The sequence below is a fragment of the Quercus robur genome, chromosome 5 (genome assembly GCF_932294415.1).
Source record: "Quercus robur chromosome 5, dhQueRobu3.1, whole genome shotgun sequence".
Classification (NCBI taxonomy): Eukaryota; Viridiplantae; Streptophyta; class Magnoliopsida; order Fagales; family Fagaceae; genus Quercus; species Quercus robur.
Window position 1 is genome coordinate 60,393,040 of NC_065538.1, and position 19,968 is coordinate 60,413,007.

The 19,968-nt window shown below is 33.9% G+C and overlaps 1 protein-coding gene across 1 annotated transcript; it reads left to right on the forward strand.

Annotated features, from left to right (window-relative positions):
* The first annotated feature begins 158 nt into the window (after window positions 1-158).
* Window positions 159-15,981, forward strand: LOC126726522 (tobamovirus multiplication protein 1-like). The gene is made up of 13 exons (XM_050431797.1): window positions 159-451; window positions 1,770-1,820; window positions 3,070-3,103; window positions 3,902-3,988; window positions 4,076-4,127; window positions 5,664-5,841; window positions 5,992-6,087; window positions 6,933-6,993; window positions 10,495-10,559; window positions 10,783-10,857; window positions 10,958-11,033; window positions 14,359-14,522; window positions 15,650-15,981. Exons 1-13 carry the CDS (start codon window positions 344-346, stop codon window positions 15,671-15,673), a joined length of 1,071 nt encoding a protein of 356 aa, XP_050287754.1. The 5' UTR covers window positions 159-343; the 3' UTR covers window positions 15,674-15,981.
* The last annotated feature ends 3,987 nt before the right edge of the window (window positions 15,982-19,968 follow it).

Below are 19,968 nucleotides of genomic sequence, written 5' to 3' on the forward strand. Positions count from 1 at the left end.
ATACCGTATCTTTTTTCCTTACAATCTTCTCTAAGGTTTCCCAAAAAAAAAAAAAAAAAAAACGATCTTCTCCAATTGAAATTACTCTTTTAGCCTCAAACTTCAACTTAAATTACTATAAAAACCCCATTATTAGCCATAAATAAAAAGTTCCAAGATTTTCATCTTTCTATCTCTCACAGAAGTGTGTGTGTGTGTTTGAAATCTAAAGATAGTAAGCAAATAATATCCCTCTCCCTCTTTAACAGATCTGCCATGAAAGATACACTTGACTGTTGTCCACTTCCACTGTTTGAAACCAAAAGCAGCATTGAGAGAAAGTGAGAGTGAGAGAGAGAGAGAGATGTTGGAATTGAGAGGAGGAGGGTCTTGCTTTCCACAGCTCTTGGTGGGTGTAAATGTGGGTCTTGCTCTAGTTGCTGCCGTCATTGCTCTTCTTGCATTCTATCAGGTTTTTCTTCTCGTTTTTGATCTGGGTTTTTGTTTTTAGCTCTTGCATTTTCAATTTTGGATGCTTTTGTTGTCTCCTTTTGTGAAAATTGTGGATTGGGAAATTTTATGGAGTTTCATTGATGGAGTAGGTCTTGTGGAGTTTGAATGCTTTAGATTGTTAAAAGGCTGGAATTTGATAAGTGGGGTTGGTTTCTTATGTGGTTTTAGAGTTTGAGTTGGGGCTTTTTGTGTTTAGTTGATAAATTGTGAATCTTTTTTAATGGCTGGGACCATAGGGGGAAAGTAAGGGATGTTATGTAATGTTTATTAGCCAATTGATTTCCATTTGAAATAGAGTCAACTGCCATTCAAGTGAAAAAAGTGAATTGTAATGACTATTATCTGTTGACAGAATTGTAAAGCCTGGTGGTACTAAGAAGAATGTTCTACTAAGTAACATGTTGCACTATATGCATAATTAGACCACTTTTTACACTGCATTTGTTGCATTTTCTGGTGAACTCTAGGTGGTGGCACTGTTAGTTGCTTAGGTCCAATCCATGTGTCTCGGTGGTCTGTTAGAATATATGTTCACCACTTTCCGCTTGCTATATATATTTAGTAATTGATTGATTCTAAGTATTACTTTGTGTGCTTGAAGACTACTTTACGTTTTGTATATTTACATTTTTGTTTATTTATTCTTTTGCTTATCAAAAAAGAAAAATGATAAGTTTTAATTTCTTCTAATAGCCCAAAAGTCAGTGTAGTTAGTAGTACATGCAATGCAACTTTAAATTTGTTTTTCTTGACCTTGAAGAAATGAAAAATAATTGATTGTGTAGAAATGTGTGCCATTATTGTGACCATGACATTTAGAAAGAAAGAATAAAGATTAAGGTTGGGTGGACATGTAGTTTGGGTCTTTTCCTCTTTGTTCACTCAAATTTTCTTTTTCTGTTTGTTTTGATGAGCTCCAGCTCAAAGGTACCTCCCCCCACGCCCCATGAAAGAAGGGTGGACAGTGTGGTTGTTGGGGAAACTTCACTTAGAATCTTGTTAGAAACATAAAGGGACTGTCTTCACATAATATTGCACTCATTTTTAATTTATAGCTTAGGTGGAAGGCTCAGGTGCAATCAGATATTGTTACACACTGCCAATGTCTACGAAGTGATGGCCACTTATCACCAAAAAAAATGTCTACAAATTGATGGCCATAGTTACCATTAATTTTTTTTAGATATTGTGTGAAACTTGGAAGATGGATCTTTATCTTCACATTTATGTGAATTTCTTTTCTGACTATCATTTCATTTGTTGCCTCTGTGTTCCAGTTGATAAGGATTCACTCAAGGAATTCACAACTTGGCTGGACTCGCCAAAAAGTAAGTGATATGTTACATATGATCATATCACACACCTATCAAAAAAAAATATCACACACCTCCAAGGGTCTGTATTTGTTTATGTATATACATGATAAAACAATTATACGCTTAGCTAGAGTAATCTAGGGGGCACATCAGGGATGCACCCCTTGCAGGCACACTTACTGACATTCGGGTGGATCACCATGGCCCCACCTTTATGAATCCCACCAGATCTGAGTATGTGCACACCTGCTGTACAAGCGCAATATTTGTTAACCAAGTGTTATTGGAGTGAGAAAATGGTGAAGATTAAGGGTTTGTTTGAGATTCGTTTATTTTGTTGAAATTAAAATTTTTTTGCTGAAAGTATTATAAATAAAGGTAAAAATTAGCTGAAATAGTACAGTGAAACCTATGAATAGTACCAAAAAGTGTAGTAGGGCCCATGAATAGTAGCAAAAATAAGTTGAATAGTAAAATAAGCTGGTTTTTTAAGTTGGAGCCAGACGCGCACTAACAATAACCATAATTTTGACACTCCCCCAACATGTGGGACTTTTAACATTTTAAATGGGAGGTAGATTGGAGACTGGGATCGAACTTAGGATCTTTTGGGAGAATCGGTAATTTAGTATGGTATTAGAGTGGAGGTCTTGAGTTCGATTCTTGTTTCCACTCTACCACCCAATTAAAATGTTAAAAATCTTAGGCCCTAACTTATTAAGGGGAAGTGTTAGCATTATAGTTAAAATATTTTGAGACAATTGGTAACTGGTTGAACTAGTGGTTGGCACTCTCTAACCTTGATCATTCTAGTCCAGTATTTTGATTACTTGTATAAATTGGAAGAATTTTGGGATATTCATCTGACCTGACTAGGTTGAAACTAGATAATTATCTAATTAATTACACAATCACACTAATAATGATTTCAAGATATAGGTTAATAATTTAGTGACCAATCACTAGCTCAAATTAGGTTGTGCTTAAATCTCTCGTGGGAGAGATGGATAGACAGGTAAGATGAATAGAGGCAAGGTAAGAGCATATGGTGCTTTTCAGTACACCTCTTTAGTTTCAGTGGATTCACCGATATATGATGCATGTGTATGGTTATGACTAACTCTGACATAAATTGTACATTCATATGTGTATATGCATTAATTTGTTTTATACATGCACTTGTGATATAGCCAATTTAGTATATACTTCCCAATTTAAGCATATTGGCGTTATCTTGATACTTATGAATGTCAAACTGCAGGTGTTTCACCTAATGATTGGCTCTTCTAATATGGGTAAGCAATTGTATTTTCCATCATACTATCTCCTTTTAATGTGTAATAATTTATTACTGTATTGTGGTGGGTACTACATGATTTTTATGAGTTAGGGCTGGTAAGAATAGCCATAAATTGCCCTGTCAATCAGTATAATTGCTTCTTTTTAACTTCTGCTTTTGGAGTTCACAGAGTATTAGCATTCACAACAGCTAAATCTAAGTTCAGGTTCAGTCAAATACTTCTTAATGACAATCCAGATATGTCACCACCTGTATACTGAGTCTTGTATGAATGTAACAGTAAAGAAAATTATTTTTCCATGCTAAGAGTACACTTGATCAAGATAGCTATTTTCTTGTCTCTAGCTCAGGATGTTAAAATTGATTGGTTAAATGGAAGATTTAATCCATAAATGCTGGTCTTTTTATTTGCTAAAAACTTTGAATGTCTCTTGTATTTCATGAACTTTGGATATTAGACATGCTTTGGGCTTTCTTGATTTCTTCAGGTTTTGGGGAAACTATTTTTAGTTTCTTGTACCATTTAACTGATGCATTGTAATATCTTTGGTGTCTACAACTTGAAGTTTGTCACATCATGATTTTCATGAGGCAGCTTCTCGTTAGATGATTTATTTCTAATCTCTTACTTATCAGAGTGCTTCAGCCTGCAGATTATTATTATTATTGTTGTTGTTGTTGTTGTTGTTTTCTGTTCATTCCATATTTGATTGCTCTTTGTTCCTTTTTCTACTCTGACTCTTACCACTCCTTGATTCAAACTGAAGCTTTAATTGATTTTCTTCCATTGCAGGTTACTTCATTTATTTTGTATTAACTCTTTTCGCTACATGCAAGGGTTGGCCATGTTGGTCAAACTCTTGTGGTTTTATCCTCATGGGTATGTCTTCAGACTCAATTACTGAATAGATGCCCATGTTAAGAGCTTGGTTAAAATATTTGAATTGTGCAAATTTTTGCTTTGCAGCTTTCCCCAAAATTCTGTTTTTTGCAGCATTTCTTCTACTTTTATCATTCTGGTATGTTATTATTATTATTATTAGTTATTATTATTTTTTTTACTGCAATATTCTAAATTTACTCGGGATAGTTTTATTTGAATGTGAATTAAGTCTTGAGTTCATGAATTTTCCTTTGAATCATGGATGCAATAGCCAATTTTTTAAATTAATATACAGATGCATCTTTCAATTAAAAGGGTTCTTAAAAGGAAGACGAATGACAGCCAATATCGATAGCAATTTGTTGTTAAAGTTTTGGATGGCAACTATGAGCTACTATCCATCATCTTCTTAACGGCGGGTGCCCCCCCCCCCCCCCCCCCCCCCGCGGTCCAAATCTTTCCCAACCCAATTAAAGAACAAAACAAAGGAGTAGAAAACACTGTTAGTGAGATTGCTCAACTTGTCTAAAGGTGCTTAAAATATAGGGGAGTAGAGACTTCTTTCTTCTTCTTTTATTTATATATTCATGCTTTAAGTGTTTGAAATAGGACCATTCAAAATTCATCCTTGTGGTTTGAGGAGATTGGTTCTGGTGCATTGAACTTTGATGAATACTGGAACGGAAAGCTTTTTAGCGGTTGGTCAGCCTTTCTTGATTCCTTCAACTTGAGTTTGAAGTTGTGTTTGGAGCTCTCAACATCGATGATCTTTTTATGTTTTGAATTCATTATTTTGCTTTTCTCTGCAACTTCTGAAGTTCTCTTAAAATGCAACAGCAGTTTATAATGCTGCATGAGTTATCTGCTTCTTTCCTATTTCATGCTTTTCTAGTGAAGTGCAATCTATTGTCTACAACTATCACATGCTGTTGGGTTCATCTTGGAACTGTTTGACCTCCATGAACTCAAGTATAATATTGGTAGCATGTGGATGATGAATCTGTTGTGTGTGTGCGTGTATTTCAACAGTGCATGTGTTTTTTTTAATTCATTTCATGATAGATGAATACAGCTTCAGTGCAAACAGGATTTCATCAAAAATTGTCATAATAAATAAAATACCTTAACAAAGAAGCCAATGACCTATAGCTCAATTAGCATTTCCTTCTCCCATAATAAGCGGATGGAAGGTGAGGTCATGGGTTCAAGTCCCATTAAGTACATGTGTAACTTATCAATTGAAAAAATCATAAAGAAGTCTATTAATTTCCATTCTGAAGTTTCATCAGTGATGTTGGATATATATATATATATATATATATATATATATAAGCATTTCTTTCTTGTGTTAATTTGATTACATCCAAAGTAGTGCCTTTTCTTCTTCTTCTTCTTCTTTGGGTTTTTTGTGGTGGGGTGGGGTGAGGGTTGGGTAAAGCTGCTCCACAACAAGTTTGGGACTGATGTCAATAACTAATTTCTAAGGACTTGTTTTCCATTAGTCATCATAAAAAGATATCTGGAATTGCAATGGTTTCATAATCAAAAGATTACATTCAATTAGTTATATCTGAATATTTTCATTTTCAAGTTGATAGCCATACAATTTTTCTTTCAGACTAGTGTTTCCTGTGAGCAATATTCTATGCTTCTCTGGTGGGTTTTTTTATAGGGTTGACCTTTGCCATCAGGCAAATGATGAGGATGATGAAGATGAGGACAGCAGTTCTCAGGAAGCTTTATTGGATAAGACCTCAAATAAGTCAAGTTCATCTAAAACAGATACTCATAGAAAGTGTTTTCCCCTCCGCTTTCACCATATTGGAAGCCGCCAAAAGATTGTAATGTTGGTATGGCTACAATGAAAAGCTTCTTGTTGAGTATCTACCCTTGCTTCTTAAGATTGGTTATTTCTGTATTATTCTTCATTTTATTGTCACGTACTCATTGGAAAATTTAAGCTATCCAAATCTATTGTTAACACAGTGCTTATTTACCAGGTTACTGTGCTAGTTTTTGTTATAATGTTGGCATGTGCTGTAATAATCTGGATTGGGATGGGAAACAATTCTGTTGATTCTGCACTCGTGACTCGGGTATGAACACAGTAATTTTAGTTCTACTTTTCCCTGTTGATATTGTCATATAATACTTGTTAATGTTCTTCAACAGAGTACTTGTTTGTCGTTGAACTGTATGTAATCATCATTACTGCAACATGAATTGAAGCATCTCAATGTTTGTGTATTTTAATCCATCGTGCTGCACAGATGTAACTATTGTGTTCTAGACCTCTGGAAAGATATATAATCAGCTATTGATGGAACGTATCTGTTATAAATGAGATCTCTAGTAACCTATTTGGGGCAAATAACAGCTGTAAATTTATACAGTAAATTAGTCAGGATTCCACTTGCAGTTTGTGAAAGTAGAGATATAGAAGTTGGGCTGGTAGAAGGAAAAACTCTTATTTTATTAGCAGTGAAGGAGATTTTTGAAGATCTAGTGGTTAGAATATTGGCTTTAGAGAGAGGTTATGCCAGTACTTATAAATTATCTTTTGACTTGAAATGGGTAACTTGTATTAATTATTTGTTCTCATCTTTTGCTCAACACAATTTTTTTTGGTTAATTTTGGATAGTAGACCAACACTATTTTAGTGATAGAACAATCGATTGCCCTATTACTAGATTTGGGTGCTAGTAAGAATTGGTTCTGCTGCCTGTTACATCTCATGCTTGTATAAAAACTAACCATAGTGGCTTGACTTTTAATGTAATTATAGAATATTATTCTAGTAATTTGTTTTAAAATTTCAATGAAAGTCTTTTCTCATGGTAAAGTAGGTTTAGTGTTTTAAATGATATAGAAGATTTCTGGTTTTTGTTTATAACTAACATGTAGTGAAGCCACGTGGCAATGATTTTACTCATCATGCAGGTGTATGTAGACTTTTTTTCCATAGCAATACTTTTATTAGGAGGAGCATTAGCATGTTATGGTGAGCAACAACATTTTAATAGTCATTTTCTTTTTTCAATTTCTGTATCTGCATGTTACCTATTTCTTTCTTTGGTATAATGACTCAGTGCTCCTAGCCTTTTGTGTATTATGGTATCAGAATTGAAGATTTCTCTCATTGCTACCGAGTTATTTCAATTTCAAAATTAGATTATTTGGATGATTATGTTTGAAGCTGAAAAATGTTAAATTGATCACTAGTGGCATACTATTTAAAGCCTTGTAAATGTGAGGAGAATGGTAGAGAGAGTGGATTTGAATAATTTTTTGGTGCAAGCCTTATGAGCTTCTCTTGAAAGAATGGTTCTCTAGTTGGTGAGTTAGTCCCTAAGTAGACCATTAGAAGGGTTGATTGAGTCTCTCTCCTCAAGTAAGTGATGTCTGCAGTCTTTCCCATCTTCTTACTTTTGTATTTCTATCTTGATTTCCCTTAAGAAATTTTATATATTCTTTGCCACTCATTTCTTCCTGCATCATATTATTGTCTATGAGGATGTCTCCTAATATATTCATGTTACTATGGCAAATTTCAGGTTCAACTATGTAATTCCCTATCATTAATGTGTTGTTATTAGTCACCAAATAAAACAAATATCAAACATAATTGGAATGATGTGTGGTATGGGGACACACCATCATCAAAGAACTACTCCCTAACTTATTTGTGATTTTTGTGGATAAAGTTGCCTCTGTACGTTCTTGTTTAAAGTTCAATGAGAGGGATCCATTCTACGAATCTTAGATTTAGTTGTGCCTTTCAGGATTGGGAACTTGAGTTGGTGGGTTATCTTTTGGGAAAAATGCAAAAGCCTTAAAATTTAAAAGTCAAAATCAAACTAGCCCAAGATCTTTTAATAGTTAAAATCAAACTAGCCCAAGATCTTCTAATTTGAAATTATAACCCTTGTGGATGGAAAAGGCTATCACTTGTGGTGCATTTGATTATTTCAATTAAAAAAATTATTTATTTAAAAATATATTTGATTAAGTAGGACTAAAACAGAGTACATAGAATGTAATTTTAGTAAAAGTAGAGACAAAGATGAAAAGGTGGTAAGACTTTATGGTTAAGAGATACTAAAGAGTAAGAACTTCGATATTTTGGATCAACAAGTCATGAAGATGGAGAGATCAAAGAGGATGTGAATCATAAGATAAGAGCTTAAACTATTAGGAACTGGTAAATTTATCCGCATACTTCTAGCATCTCTATGATACTTTTTTTTTTTTTTTTTTTTGAAACCGCATCTCTATGCTACTAAATACTGAGTTATTAAGAAACAAAATATTCATAAAATTAGTATAGCTGAGGATGTTAAGATGGATTAATGGAAATTGTAAATACTCCAAAAGATAGAATTTGAATGCGGAAATTTGCTTAAAGATAGGGAGCCACCTTTGATGAAACGAAGAGGGAGGGTCGTTTTTGATGGTTTAGTTATATTCAGAAAAGAGCGATAATGAACGGGTGAAAAAGAGAGTTGATTCAAATCATTGGAACGAAAAAACGAAGAGGAAGAGAAATAATATTAGTAAAAATAGTAGAAAATGACATGTCAATTAAAGAAATAACAGAGAGTATGACTTCGGATAGAATAGTGGTAGAGAATGTATGTGGTCAATCTTGATTAATATTTTGAGGAACCATAACCAACCCCCAAAAGTTTGGAACTAAGGCTTGGTTGTTGTTGTTGCTTTTCACTCTAATCTTCTACCTTCCGCTTTACTGCCGCCATCTACAATCTGTACATTGTGCAATACCACTGCCATATGCAAATCTGCTTTACTAATAAGACTGCCAAACATTCAAAAATCTGAACTTGTGCAGCACAATAAATTTGGGGTATGATTTGTTTTGTTTTGGGTAACATGGTTTGAGGTGTTACTTTGCTAAACGGACAGAATTTTCCTTGAACCTGGTTTGGAGAAAAGTTCCTCCAACCTACTTTGCGCCAAGTCAAATAAGCATCCACATGTACTTTTAGTCACATGACCTACTTAATAGTCAAACAACTTGTTTAAATAACATGAATTGGGATGAGATAGATCCGAGGTTTTTACTTCTTATTCCATTTTGTTTGGTTATTGGGAGAATGAGGTTGCTGGTTTGGTGGAATGGCTGGATTTGGTGGTGGTTCTTGATTACCAGAGTTGTTGGTGGTTGTTGAGGAGGGGGTGGGGGGGGGGGGGGGGGGAGGGTGGTTGTTGTGTGGTAGTAGAGGGGAGAGGAAGAAGAAAAAAGGGGGAAAAAATCAAATTAATTTTAAAATGATTTTAGAATTAAATTTTGCTTTAAAATAATTTTTTATTAACATAAACACATGTCGGTTCAGCTTACGAAAGTGAGACTGAATGATCAATTTGAATATTTCCCAAACTTCAGGGATTTATAATTTTGAATTAAAAGACCACGGGTTCAGTTTGAGTTTGATCCTAAGTTCAGGGGTGCTTTTGCATTTTCCCTTCTTTTTCAATCTACTATATTCTAATATGCCAAAAACTGAAGTGGCTGATAGGTTACATTGAAGGATAAGGCTTGGTGGTCTATTCAGTGTACTTCGCATTATGAGGCATTAAGAGGATCTATTGGCATGAAATTACTGTGGAGTATTCGGGGGTTTTAGAGTTTCTAGAAAGGATACCCTTTTCTTTTGGACATCAGCCTTGGGAAAAATTTTCTAATTGGAGGGTGGGGTTATGTATTAAACAAAATATCATTCTATCGGATCACTTTTGTATGTGCATAAGGAGCTGGGGGAGGCTACTGATCGCTTGCTACTTCATTGTGCAGTTGCCAATGACTTGATCTCTTCTTCTTTTTTTGGAGATATTTTCAGTTAAATGTGTGATAGTGCTTGTGTTTTTTTGTTGGCAAGGAATGTTTGGAAAACATAGAATCAGTGCAAATTTGGAGTGGTGCCCTGCTTTGCCTTATTCAGATAGAGAAAACCTTACATTCAACAGCATTGAGTTACCTACTCTCAAGTAAAAATGTGTAGTTCTGCATAATCTGTTGTGATTGATCTAATGTGACCGGCAACATCTCTTCTCTTTCTTTTGTGGATTTCCTTGACGATATTTGTTTGTAATTCTTTAGGAGACTCTTTATAAAACTTGTATACCAAGGTTTCTCCTCTTTCTAATAAAAATTTCAAGTTACTTTTAAAAGAATCACATAATATGAAATAAAAAAACCATATTTTGCCAATTCAATGTACATGAGAGAACCAGTTTGTGGGATGGAGAATTTTAGCATTCTAAGTTTTCAATTACTTATTTTAACTGACTTGTCTACATGTCTTTGGAGTAGTAAGGTACCTTGGTTATTGACTACCTGTTTAGTCAAAACGAAAATGCAATTATTGCTCTCTCTCTCTCTCTCTCTCTCTTTCTCTCCTTTTATTCTTTTCTTTTCCTCCATTGTTTTGATTTTCTTGAGATATAATTTTTTTTTATCTTTGTTGCTATGAGTTCCATTCAGGACTTCTATTATGCTTGAAAATGAGCAAAGTTAGATCTGAGCGAGCTTCATCTGAAATGTGGAAGGTATTAAATCTTTTATTGTCTTGTTTGTCTCTTTGATTTTCTGGGTATCACAGCCAGCGTTAATATAATGCGTTTGGTGGCTCCATTATAAATTTATAATATTACTGAAATCCTTTTATTTTCCCTGTGTGTATGTAGTTGTAGAATTTATCTTGCTTATTTATGTCCATCAGTGGTTTTGCAGTTCCATGTATAATGTTGGCAAGTATTCTGTTCTGTGCAGGTTTCAGGTTTAGCTGTTGTTTCTGTGATCTGTTTCACTTCAAGTTCTTTTGTTGCTCTTTTAACTGATATTCCGGTAGACACTTCTCTGTTGGTCATCAAATTTATATTGTACAAAAGAAATTGAATTCATCTTTATAGCTTTCTCTAACTTCATCATGTCATGATGGTTGCAGATGCTATATCACCGGCCGCAACATCCCATGAGAGTTGTTTATACGTCTCTCTTGCTCATTTTGTATTATTTTATAGGTATGTGGTTCTAATTTCTGTGTCAGGGTCTCAGGTTGGTGAAAATGACAAGGGTACATTTTTTATGTTTGCTTCATTCACATCCATTTTTTCTTCTTTTCACATGTTAGTCCTCCCATCTCTTAACATCTTATCTTGGTTCTTCCTTTATTACTTTTCTTAGCAAGGTTTCCTTCTTGTTTTCTTACTGCAACTATCCTGAATGATTTTGCACCATCCTTTTGTGTGAAATTCTGCCCTTTGTCCATTTTTAACTTTTTGATTCTTCATATGGCCATGGAATGGGTTTTGAGACTTAACCTATTGGCTGATGAAACTAATTGCATAGGTGTTCATATATCTGCTGATGGATGATATATGTGTATAAGGTGACATCAGTCTCTAGACTCTGGAGAATCAAGAATTGACCCCATTATCATATCTGGTTGTACTTATATTATTAATGGAAGATCAAAGCAATAAGTAGCTAAGAAAAAAAATATAGTTGTCCTAGGTTCTCAATTTCAACCATTGACCACTCAGAAATTTTTTTGACTTAATAACCATGCCTTGTACCTGCATAAAGAATATTGTTCTTTACCAATGATGTTTTATAGAATCAAGATAACATCCTGAATCTGCCTATGCCCATCTTATACATAAATGGAATTTGACCACTGGATTTACACTTAGTTTTGGTAGCTGGCATCTGATATTTATTTGGATAATGTTACATTCTGAGACCAATATCAATCCATTGTCTGATTATTCTGAATTTTAAAACAAGAGTCCATAGGAGGCTAGCATTTCTGAAGAGGTGAAGGTGTTCTTGGTTTGTTTTTCTGTTTTGAGATTTAAGAAAGGGCAACTATAATCTATCAAGTGAATTTTAAATTTTGAAAAGAGTAGTTTGTAGGCATGAATGAGTGAAAGCTATCCTGGAGAGAGTAAGTTCTTGATTTGGAGAAGAGATTAGTTTTTGTTTCATTTTAAGTCAGTAAAGTTTAAATTTGGCTGGAGATACAGTTCATGAGGCACCAAACTGTAGGAGATGGATCAGGGTTTATAAATTGGGGCCACTTGTAGAAAGAATGCAAAATTTTGCAGGCATCTTTGGGAATGGTTCATTTTTCTGTTTCAAAAAACTTGCTTTTAGAGATGAAAACCAAAAAAATCTTCTGTTGAGTTGAAATGTAAAATTCCTTTGGAATGTGGAAAACAAAAGGCAATATTTTTGAACAAATAAAAAAATTTGTTTGGATGCTCATGGCATCCCCCCAAAAAATATTTGGGCAACTTAATGACAATCCCACTATCACATATCTCTTCAACAGCCTGTATAGCCTCACGTCCAAAATCCTACTGACTCCAGCTGTCCAGCAACAGCCTCCCCATCAAGCAGTATTGTCCCCAACAATCTGAAAGACTGAAGCCACCATCAACAACCAATTTAAACCTCATCAAACCAACACATCACCTTTTCATAAAGCACGAAAACCCCATCAAAGGCCCCAAACTCACACCAACAACAAAAGCAAAGCCACATTCAGCAGCTCAACCGAACACCCAAAAAAAATTCATTCATCAATTGGTGCACCTGCACCAAAACTCTCCCTTTGCTTGTGTATCTTAAGCTTGCTGGCATTTTCAAGTTGGAGGAATAGAAGGTGTTGCAGTTGATGATGCGCTTGAAGTGATGCAATTGAGCCAATAAACCTCAAGAGAGAGGGAATACATTTTTGGATGGAGGGAGCTCTGTTGCTGGCCTTGAGTATGGGTGTTCCTCTAGGTAGGTGATCCAAACCTACGCCGTCGAAGATATCAACTGGGCCTCATATGATCTGATGATTCTTCATCCAAACTGTCATGAGAAAAAATTTGTTTTCAAAAACCAGGAAACCGAAAGCAACAAAAAGATTTCTCTCAATTTTCTCTATTTTTTGATAGGTAATAAAAGTTTTATTGAACAAAAGTACATCATGTTCATGATGGTGAACAAATTATACTTGAAACAATTACAAACAAATCAAAGAGAAGAATTAACAGAATGAAGGAAATCAAAAATGGAAATACACTGCATAAAACCCCAGTTTTCTCTTGATTTGGAGATGAATTCCAATATCTTTATCTATCTTAGAAAACAGAAAACTGATTTTAAAACCAGAAGAGATGCCCTACTTGGTTGCCTAAAAGGTTAATTTTAAGATTGAGAATGATTACTTCGCAAGATTTGCAGTGAATGTGGATTCACTCAAAGATTAAAGGAGCATCAATGATGCTTATGTAAACTTGTACTAGAGTTGTATGAAATATTGAGAACTTCAGCTCATTTGTAGATGATTACAGTTTCATTCGTTGCTTAGTAAATAGGATGACTCTCGGCAACCTTTGGAAGAGTAAACTGTTTAGATGCTGGAAATATGCATCAGAATGAACTTCCGCATACACACATCATATGCAGAAGCTAAAAAAGAATGGAAATCAAATATCAAATATTTGGCCACAGGTGCAATGTGCAAATATAGGGAAACCTGAGCACCAGCCACAGTGTGTGACTGACGATTTTAGAAAAGATTTGGGTTAATTACATATCCTAACTCCACTCCTCTCACCTTTTTTGATAACATGAATTGTTGGCATGATTTGTGCACCTTAAAAATAAATCTAAAGATTTAGATGTATCAAAAGTACACTCTTTGTTTTTTAATTTTTTAAGGATAAAGAGGGAAAATTACATTTTCAACCGTATAGTTTGGGGATAGTTTTAAATTGAAACCTGATGTTTAGGGGAGTTTTTTAATGGGTGATGAAGTTTGAGCAAGTCAGTAAGAGATAGCAAGTCAGTTTGTGAGTCAAAGCCCATCACAACCCCTTCAAAATGCAACTTTTGAAACATGAGGGTTTCCAGCCCTACAATATAAGGTGAAATATAATTTTGTTTAAAAAATAAGGATCCTCTATTATTCTGGTTAGGAAGCTTGAATTGTGTGTTAAAAAGTCATAGCTAGTGCTCAAGTCTCCTGCTTCTGTGGGTTATGGGAGAGGTGGTTGGTAGACAGCTGTATCCAATTTTGGAGAGAATGATTCCCGGGGTTTGAGTATTTTTTACTGTAATTGTTTACCATGTTAGTTATTGCTTTCACACCACTTACCTTAAAATAAGTAGAAAGCATGTTGCTTTACATATTGATTGATAACATATGTGACTACAGTGGGAAGCAACATAGGCTTATGATGGGTGAAAAACATTGCATGCACTCATTCTTCTATATTAAGTATCGAATCAATACTGTCTTTGTTCAGAAGTAGTGAGCAGCTAACTTACAATATGATGTGTTGTTGCCAGGTTCATCAACACCCTCAGCTTTTATATTATGGATCATGAGAGAATTACCACCATTAAAAGCAGAAAACATACAAGAAGCAAGTACAATAACTTTCATCACTGATAGTTCAGCAGTAATACAACATCCTCAGCGCTGGACAACTTCAACGAGCTTGCAGAATCAGGTTTGCACTTCCTTTTTAATGGTCCATTCATGAATGCAGATGCAGGTTGCCTTTTTTTAAATGAGTAATAAATAACTTCTGGGTTGAAGGAAAACTGAAGTAAACAATATCTATACCAAAATTGAACATTAATAGTTGTGTTGACAGTGTAGCCAATTCATTGTTGTATCCTTTATCATGATTTGGGGGAGAATTTAAGTTAAAAGAAGAAGGGATAAAGCAAGCTTTACAATAAAGTGGGTGCATAAGAATGCAAGGTATATAATGTGGAAAAAAGAAAAGGAACCAGAAACATGTGATTGGCTTTCAATAATGAATGTGAGGAATATATATATATATATATATATATATATATATTGGAGGAAACTGTTGTATGTTTCTTACTTAAATAATTCTAACAAAAAGGCAGGTACAAGAATTAAGTGATAAGAATATCTTGGATCTAGTGTTTCTCTGATGTTTATTGATGGGAGAATTTAGTATGACCTGGTAGATTAAGTTGCTAAAAGGAGATTTTAAAACCAATAAAAATACTAGGAGTGCTGTAAACTTTAGTTAAAATTATTGTGGAAAGAAACAAAAATTATATTCAATCTGTTTGAATTGATTCCAAGGTTTTCTGGTGAAGCTGTATTTGTACTAAAGCAATGAACTTGTTTAGTTAGAAGAGAAATTGAGACTTGATTTTTGATGACATAAGTTCATGATGGAAAAAACATAAACTCATGATACTAATTATCCTGCTGATTCAGTTCTTATGCTTGTTGAATTTTGTTTTTAACAACCTTGGTTCAACCCCTAATAGTTTTTATTGATAAACCCGTAATAATTAGGGATTTGTTGGTTAATATCATTGTGCCAAAAGTTTCTGATAGTATATTTATATTTCTTCAGTATCTTTATGCTATCATTATCAGTCTAGTTCTTCATCTCTCCCGTGATTTGAAGCCTATCTGGGATCTTCCTCCCATAAGATGACTTACTGTTATGCTGAAATTGTCTTTATTGTTTTAGGGTGGTCATTTAGATGCATTGCATACCAAACAAACAAGATTTGTTTTGTTTTTTCTTTCCTATGAGGTGAGATGGACATGATACCATTAGTGGCTTATGCTTTGTCTCTGCAGATATCAAGAGTGAGTCCAATATAATTGCCTTTCTGGATGCAAATGGGTGCTCTCTTTCTGCCAAATTAGAGAAGAAGGCTTGGAATTTATAATTGATTGAGAATGGCTTGGTTGTTACCTTGAGAGGTATCAACACAAGCGGCTGAGTTACATCCTTGACTGGCAGTCAGACAGCCGTAAGGTTGCTGTTGCCCATGGTTTTGACATTCTTGGCGTGTATATATTGAAAGTATGCTAAGTGAGGGATTTTTTTGTGTATGCACTAGTTCCAAAAATTTTGAGGTGCAAATTTTTTCCACTGGTGAATTCAAAATGCCTTGCATTTTATTCCACGGCTCTTGTTGTTTAAGCTAATTTATGTGCATGCTCTTTGCAAAGTTCAATTTGTTTACATTATGGTTATCCAATAATGTTGTCAAGTTGAATTCAGAATCTTCAAATTCAGTATTGATAGAACTGTCTGAGATTCTTATTCAAGATTAGCTTTGTAAAGCCCATTTTCCATGCAACTTTCAAATCTTTACTTTGCTATGGCTTTGCAATTGGAAGTTGAAACATAAGAAAAATTGAAGTTATCATTAATGTCCTTAATTTTTTTCTCTTCAAACTGAACATATTTTGCTCACTCAAATGTCTAATATATATATATATATATATATAGATGGTTTTTCTAACATATACCTTTAAGGCATATATTAATAAATCATTTTAGGGAATTTTTTATAGGAAAATAAAAAGGTGATTTAACTTTTTTGACAATTTTTTCAATTTTACACAATTTTCTAAAATGAATAATTAATGTGTGCCCTAAGGGCGTACATTAATCGGATCCATATATATATTAGAACCTAGCTAGAATCTGTTTGTCTAAATTCTATGTAGACAAACAAAACTAAACCCCAAACACAATTTATTAGTAAATTTTACTGCTTAAAATTAGATTTAACAAAGAAGATTGTAAATCTGGTTGAATTGAACGCATGCAAGTTAATCATTCTCCCAATCATAAGGCATATAAGTATTAAGCACTTCATTCCATTCCAAAAGCATAAATCTAATCATGAATGAGAGAATATGGATAAGAAGACTAACCTTAGACTTAGAGCAGCTCAAAGAAATCACCAACAAAGATATTAGGAATTGAAAGAATCAAAGAAGAAAAGTAAGGAGATTATTGTTGAACTTAGGTGACAAACTAGGTCAAACTTAGCTGACAAACTAGGTCTAATAATAGAGCAATGTGTGTGTGTGTTTGTGAGGATAACACTTGTACCTCGTCTGTGAGTGAGAGTGGCGGAAGAGTTCACAATTCACACAAAATAGAAATATCTGGATTTAAGAGAAAGTAACGAAAGAGAGAATATCACATTTTTTTACCTACAAATAATAATTTGTCATGTTTATAGCCTTTCTTTTCTCCCTTTAAGAGCATTCACATCGGTGGAGTTAAAACCTCAAGAAGCTATTTTATCTATTTTAACATAATTTCATAACAAATCTTGCATTAATGGTTTTATTTTTACTATCAGCCAAACACTATTCATTTTTTTTTATTAATTTCTTTCTTACTTTCTCTCTCTTCCACTTTGCCACGAAACCCAACTAAGTGATAAAATAATATTTTTTTTATGCCTTTTTGCTACAATAAACTACTACTAGTCTTGGCAATTCACTGTAGTAAGAAGGCAAAATTTGCCTTTGGCACCATCGATGTTGGGCTTAAATTGGAGTTTGAGGTGGTAAAATAGCTAAGCGATGTTCTTAGTATTTGGTTTTTCGAATAAAACAGAACATATGATGTCATTAACTCTGTTTTTTTCTTTTTCTTTTTTTGCAATTATAATTTGTATTCTTCCCTGTAGAATAGAATTGCCGTTGCAAAGTTTAACTCTCTACACATTTATTCACTATTCTCTAAGTTGATTACAATTTGAAATTCTTCACCATGTATACTGTTTTTTTTTTAATTAACAATTTTTTAAATATGATTAATATCTCAGATTCGTATTGAAAGAGAACATGAACCGTATGTGTCTATGTGAGCATCATTATGAAGTCATTGCAAAATGAAGGGCACAACTACACAACAAAGCAATAGAAATATCAAACCTCATGGTGAACTTTTAGTCATACTTGTCATCAATCTAGTCTGACAATTTTTTATTTATTTATTTTTTATTATTATCATCAATCCTAGTTTGACACTCTCACCAATAGATCTGGAACATTTAGAAAGATTAGCAGTTCTATTAAAGTATGTCATTAGCATCTGCCGATGTACTTCAATTTTTGTTATGACATTCTCGCAATCAGATTTTTAATATTTATTAAAATGTTAATTAACTTTTCCTTCTTGTAACAGAATTTTATCTTCGACATTACTGTATGGGGCATAGTACTAAACCCAGATCAATTGACCCACGTACGTTAATGATTTTACTAACTTTCAGGATCAAGATCCTTTATGAGGATATGTTAAAATTTCATTAACTTTTCCTTCTTGTAACACAGGTTCATCAAACATGATTTCTTCTACATTACTGGATGGGGCACTAGTACTAGTACTAGTACTAAAAGTAAAAGCCCACCCAGATCAACTGACCCACTTTAATCAAATCATGTTAAACCATGAAATTGGTTTAATTAAATTAAAAGAGATAGCATGAAAAAGCAAGGCGGTGAAAATTAAGTCTGAATTAGATGGCATGAAAAAACAAAACTTCAAATACGAATCTTATTTATTTATTTTATTATTATTATTATTATTATCATCATCTAATTTTCGATCACACTTTGTGCAAAACTAACCATGCTCTATGCAATGGAAAAAAATAGTAGTGATTTATCGTAAGTTTGACACCGCTTACAACTTTTTAAGTCAAATAGATTTGTGGGGATAAAAAACAATCAATAATTAATTTATAAAAGGAAAAAGGTAAGTAATTCCACAATGGGGGACCTAAACAACAAATTGTAAGAAAATAAGCAAAAAAAGGCTTTTATTGATATAAGAACAACTTTATTGAGGTTACAAAGGATGGGATTGAAAGCTAAAAACTTTTAGTCCTATTCTGCTAGTACAACTCTCTCTTTTATTCTTCTCAAAATCTTTTCTCTCAAATTTTGCTGAATCCCCTTTCTTGTTGCACCTCTCCCCCTCTTTTTATAGACCATTTTCCCCTCTCTCTCCCTAACTGTCTTGTTCCTAGTTGGATTTGGAAGATACTTGTCCCATCACCCCTCGGTTTTACCATTCTTTCATCATGAAATAAGACTTGGAGGGGGGGGGGGGGTTTCCTTGTGTACCTGATATGGGAAAGGTTTTGCTTATTACCTTGGCAGTGGACTTTGGTAATGGTGGTTAGTCCAAACTTCCACAAGATCCGTCTTGGAGAGTTATCTTTCATTTCATAGACTTCCTTACTCATATCCACACCCTTGGACCAGACCTATCTTTTAAGAAATGATTTGTTGGACTCTTGACTCTCGGCCCAAACTCATGTTCATCCCCTCGCTTATTACCTCGATAGTGGACTTTGGTAATAGTGGTTAGTCCAAACCTCTACGAGATCTACCTCAAGGAGTTATCTTACATTCCACAAGTCTTTTTACTCATATCCACACTCTTAGACCGGGCCCATCTTTTAAGAAATGATATGTTGAGCTTAGCTCCCAGTCCGAGGTCATGTTCATCCCTCCACAAGATCCAAATAGTAATATGGTTTTTGCCAACTAATTTATGATCAATATAGGAAAATCTATTTTTTAACCAATCAAGTAAAACCAGTACCTAATCTCTTTTTTAACGAATTAGGTTTTGGACTGGCCCATTTTCTATGGGTCAGAAACACTCAATCCTTTTATCAAAATTTTTTCTTTGAATTCATACGGATTGACAGGTTTAAACAATTAAAGTTCAATTTTGATGGGACCAATCAACTATTCTTTCATTTGTTTTGAGCGTACTTTCTTTCTTTCTTTTTATTTTTATTTTATTTTTATAAGAGTGTACTTTCTATTCGTCGTTCATATAGGGAGGTGATAATAAAAAAAATTTTCGTTGCTGAAAGGGAAGTGATAAATTGATTAAGATGTCCTTTTTTAAAATAATTGACAAGACAAGCAGCTACGGAGATAAGAAAAAGGAAAAACATATACAGTGAGCATGTTTTGATTTTTTCTTTTTTCTTTCAAGAATACCACCGCATTTCTTAGGCAACAATGCTAGAATCACAATAAAATACATAATTCTTGCCATAACTTACTACTTAAAAATTATGAGTGATGAATGTGTACATTTATATAGATTCATTACTCAC

Coding starts and splice junctions, on each gene's coding strand:
- LOC126726522 (XM_050431797.1), top strand. CDS start 344: ATGTTGGAATTGAGAGGAGGAGGGTCTTGCTTTCCACAGCTCTTGGTG. Junction 452..1,769: donor CTCTTCTTGCATTCTATCAG/GTTTTTCTTCTC, acceptor TCTGTGTTCCAG/TTGATAAGGATTCACTCAAG. Junction 10,560..10,782: donor CTTCATCTGAAATGTGGAAG/GTATTAAATCTT, acceptor TGTTCTGTGCAG/GTTTCAGGTTTAGCTGTTGT.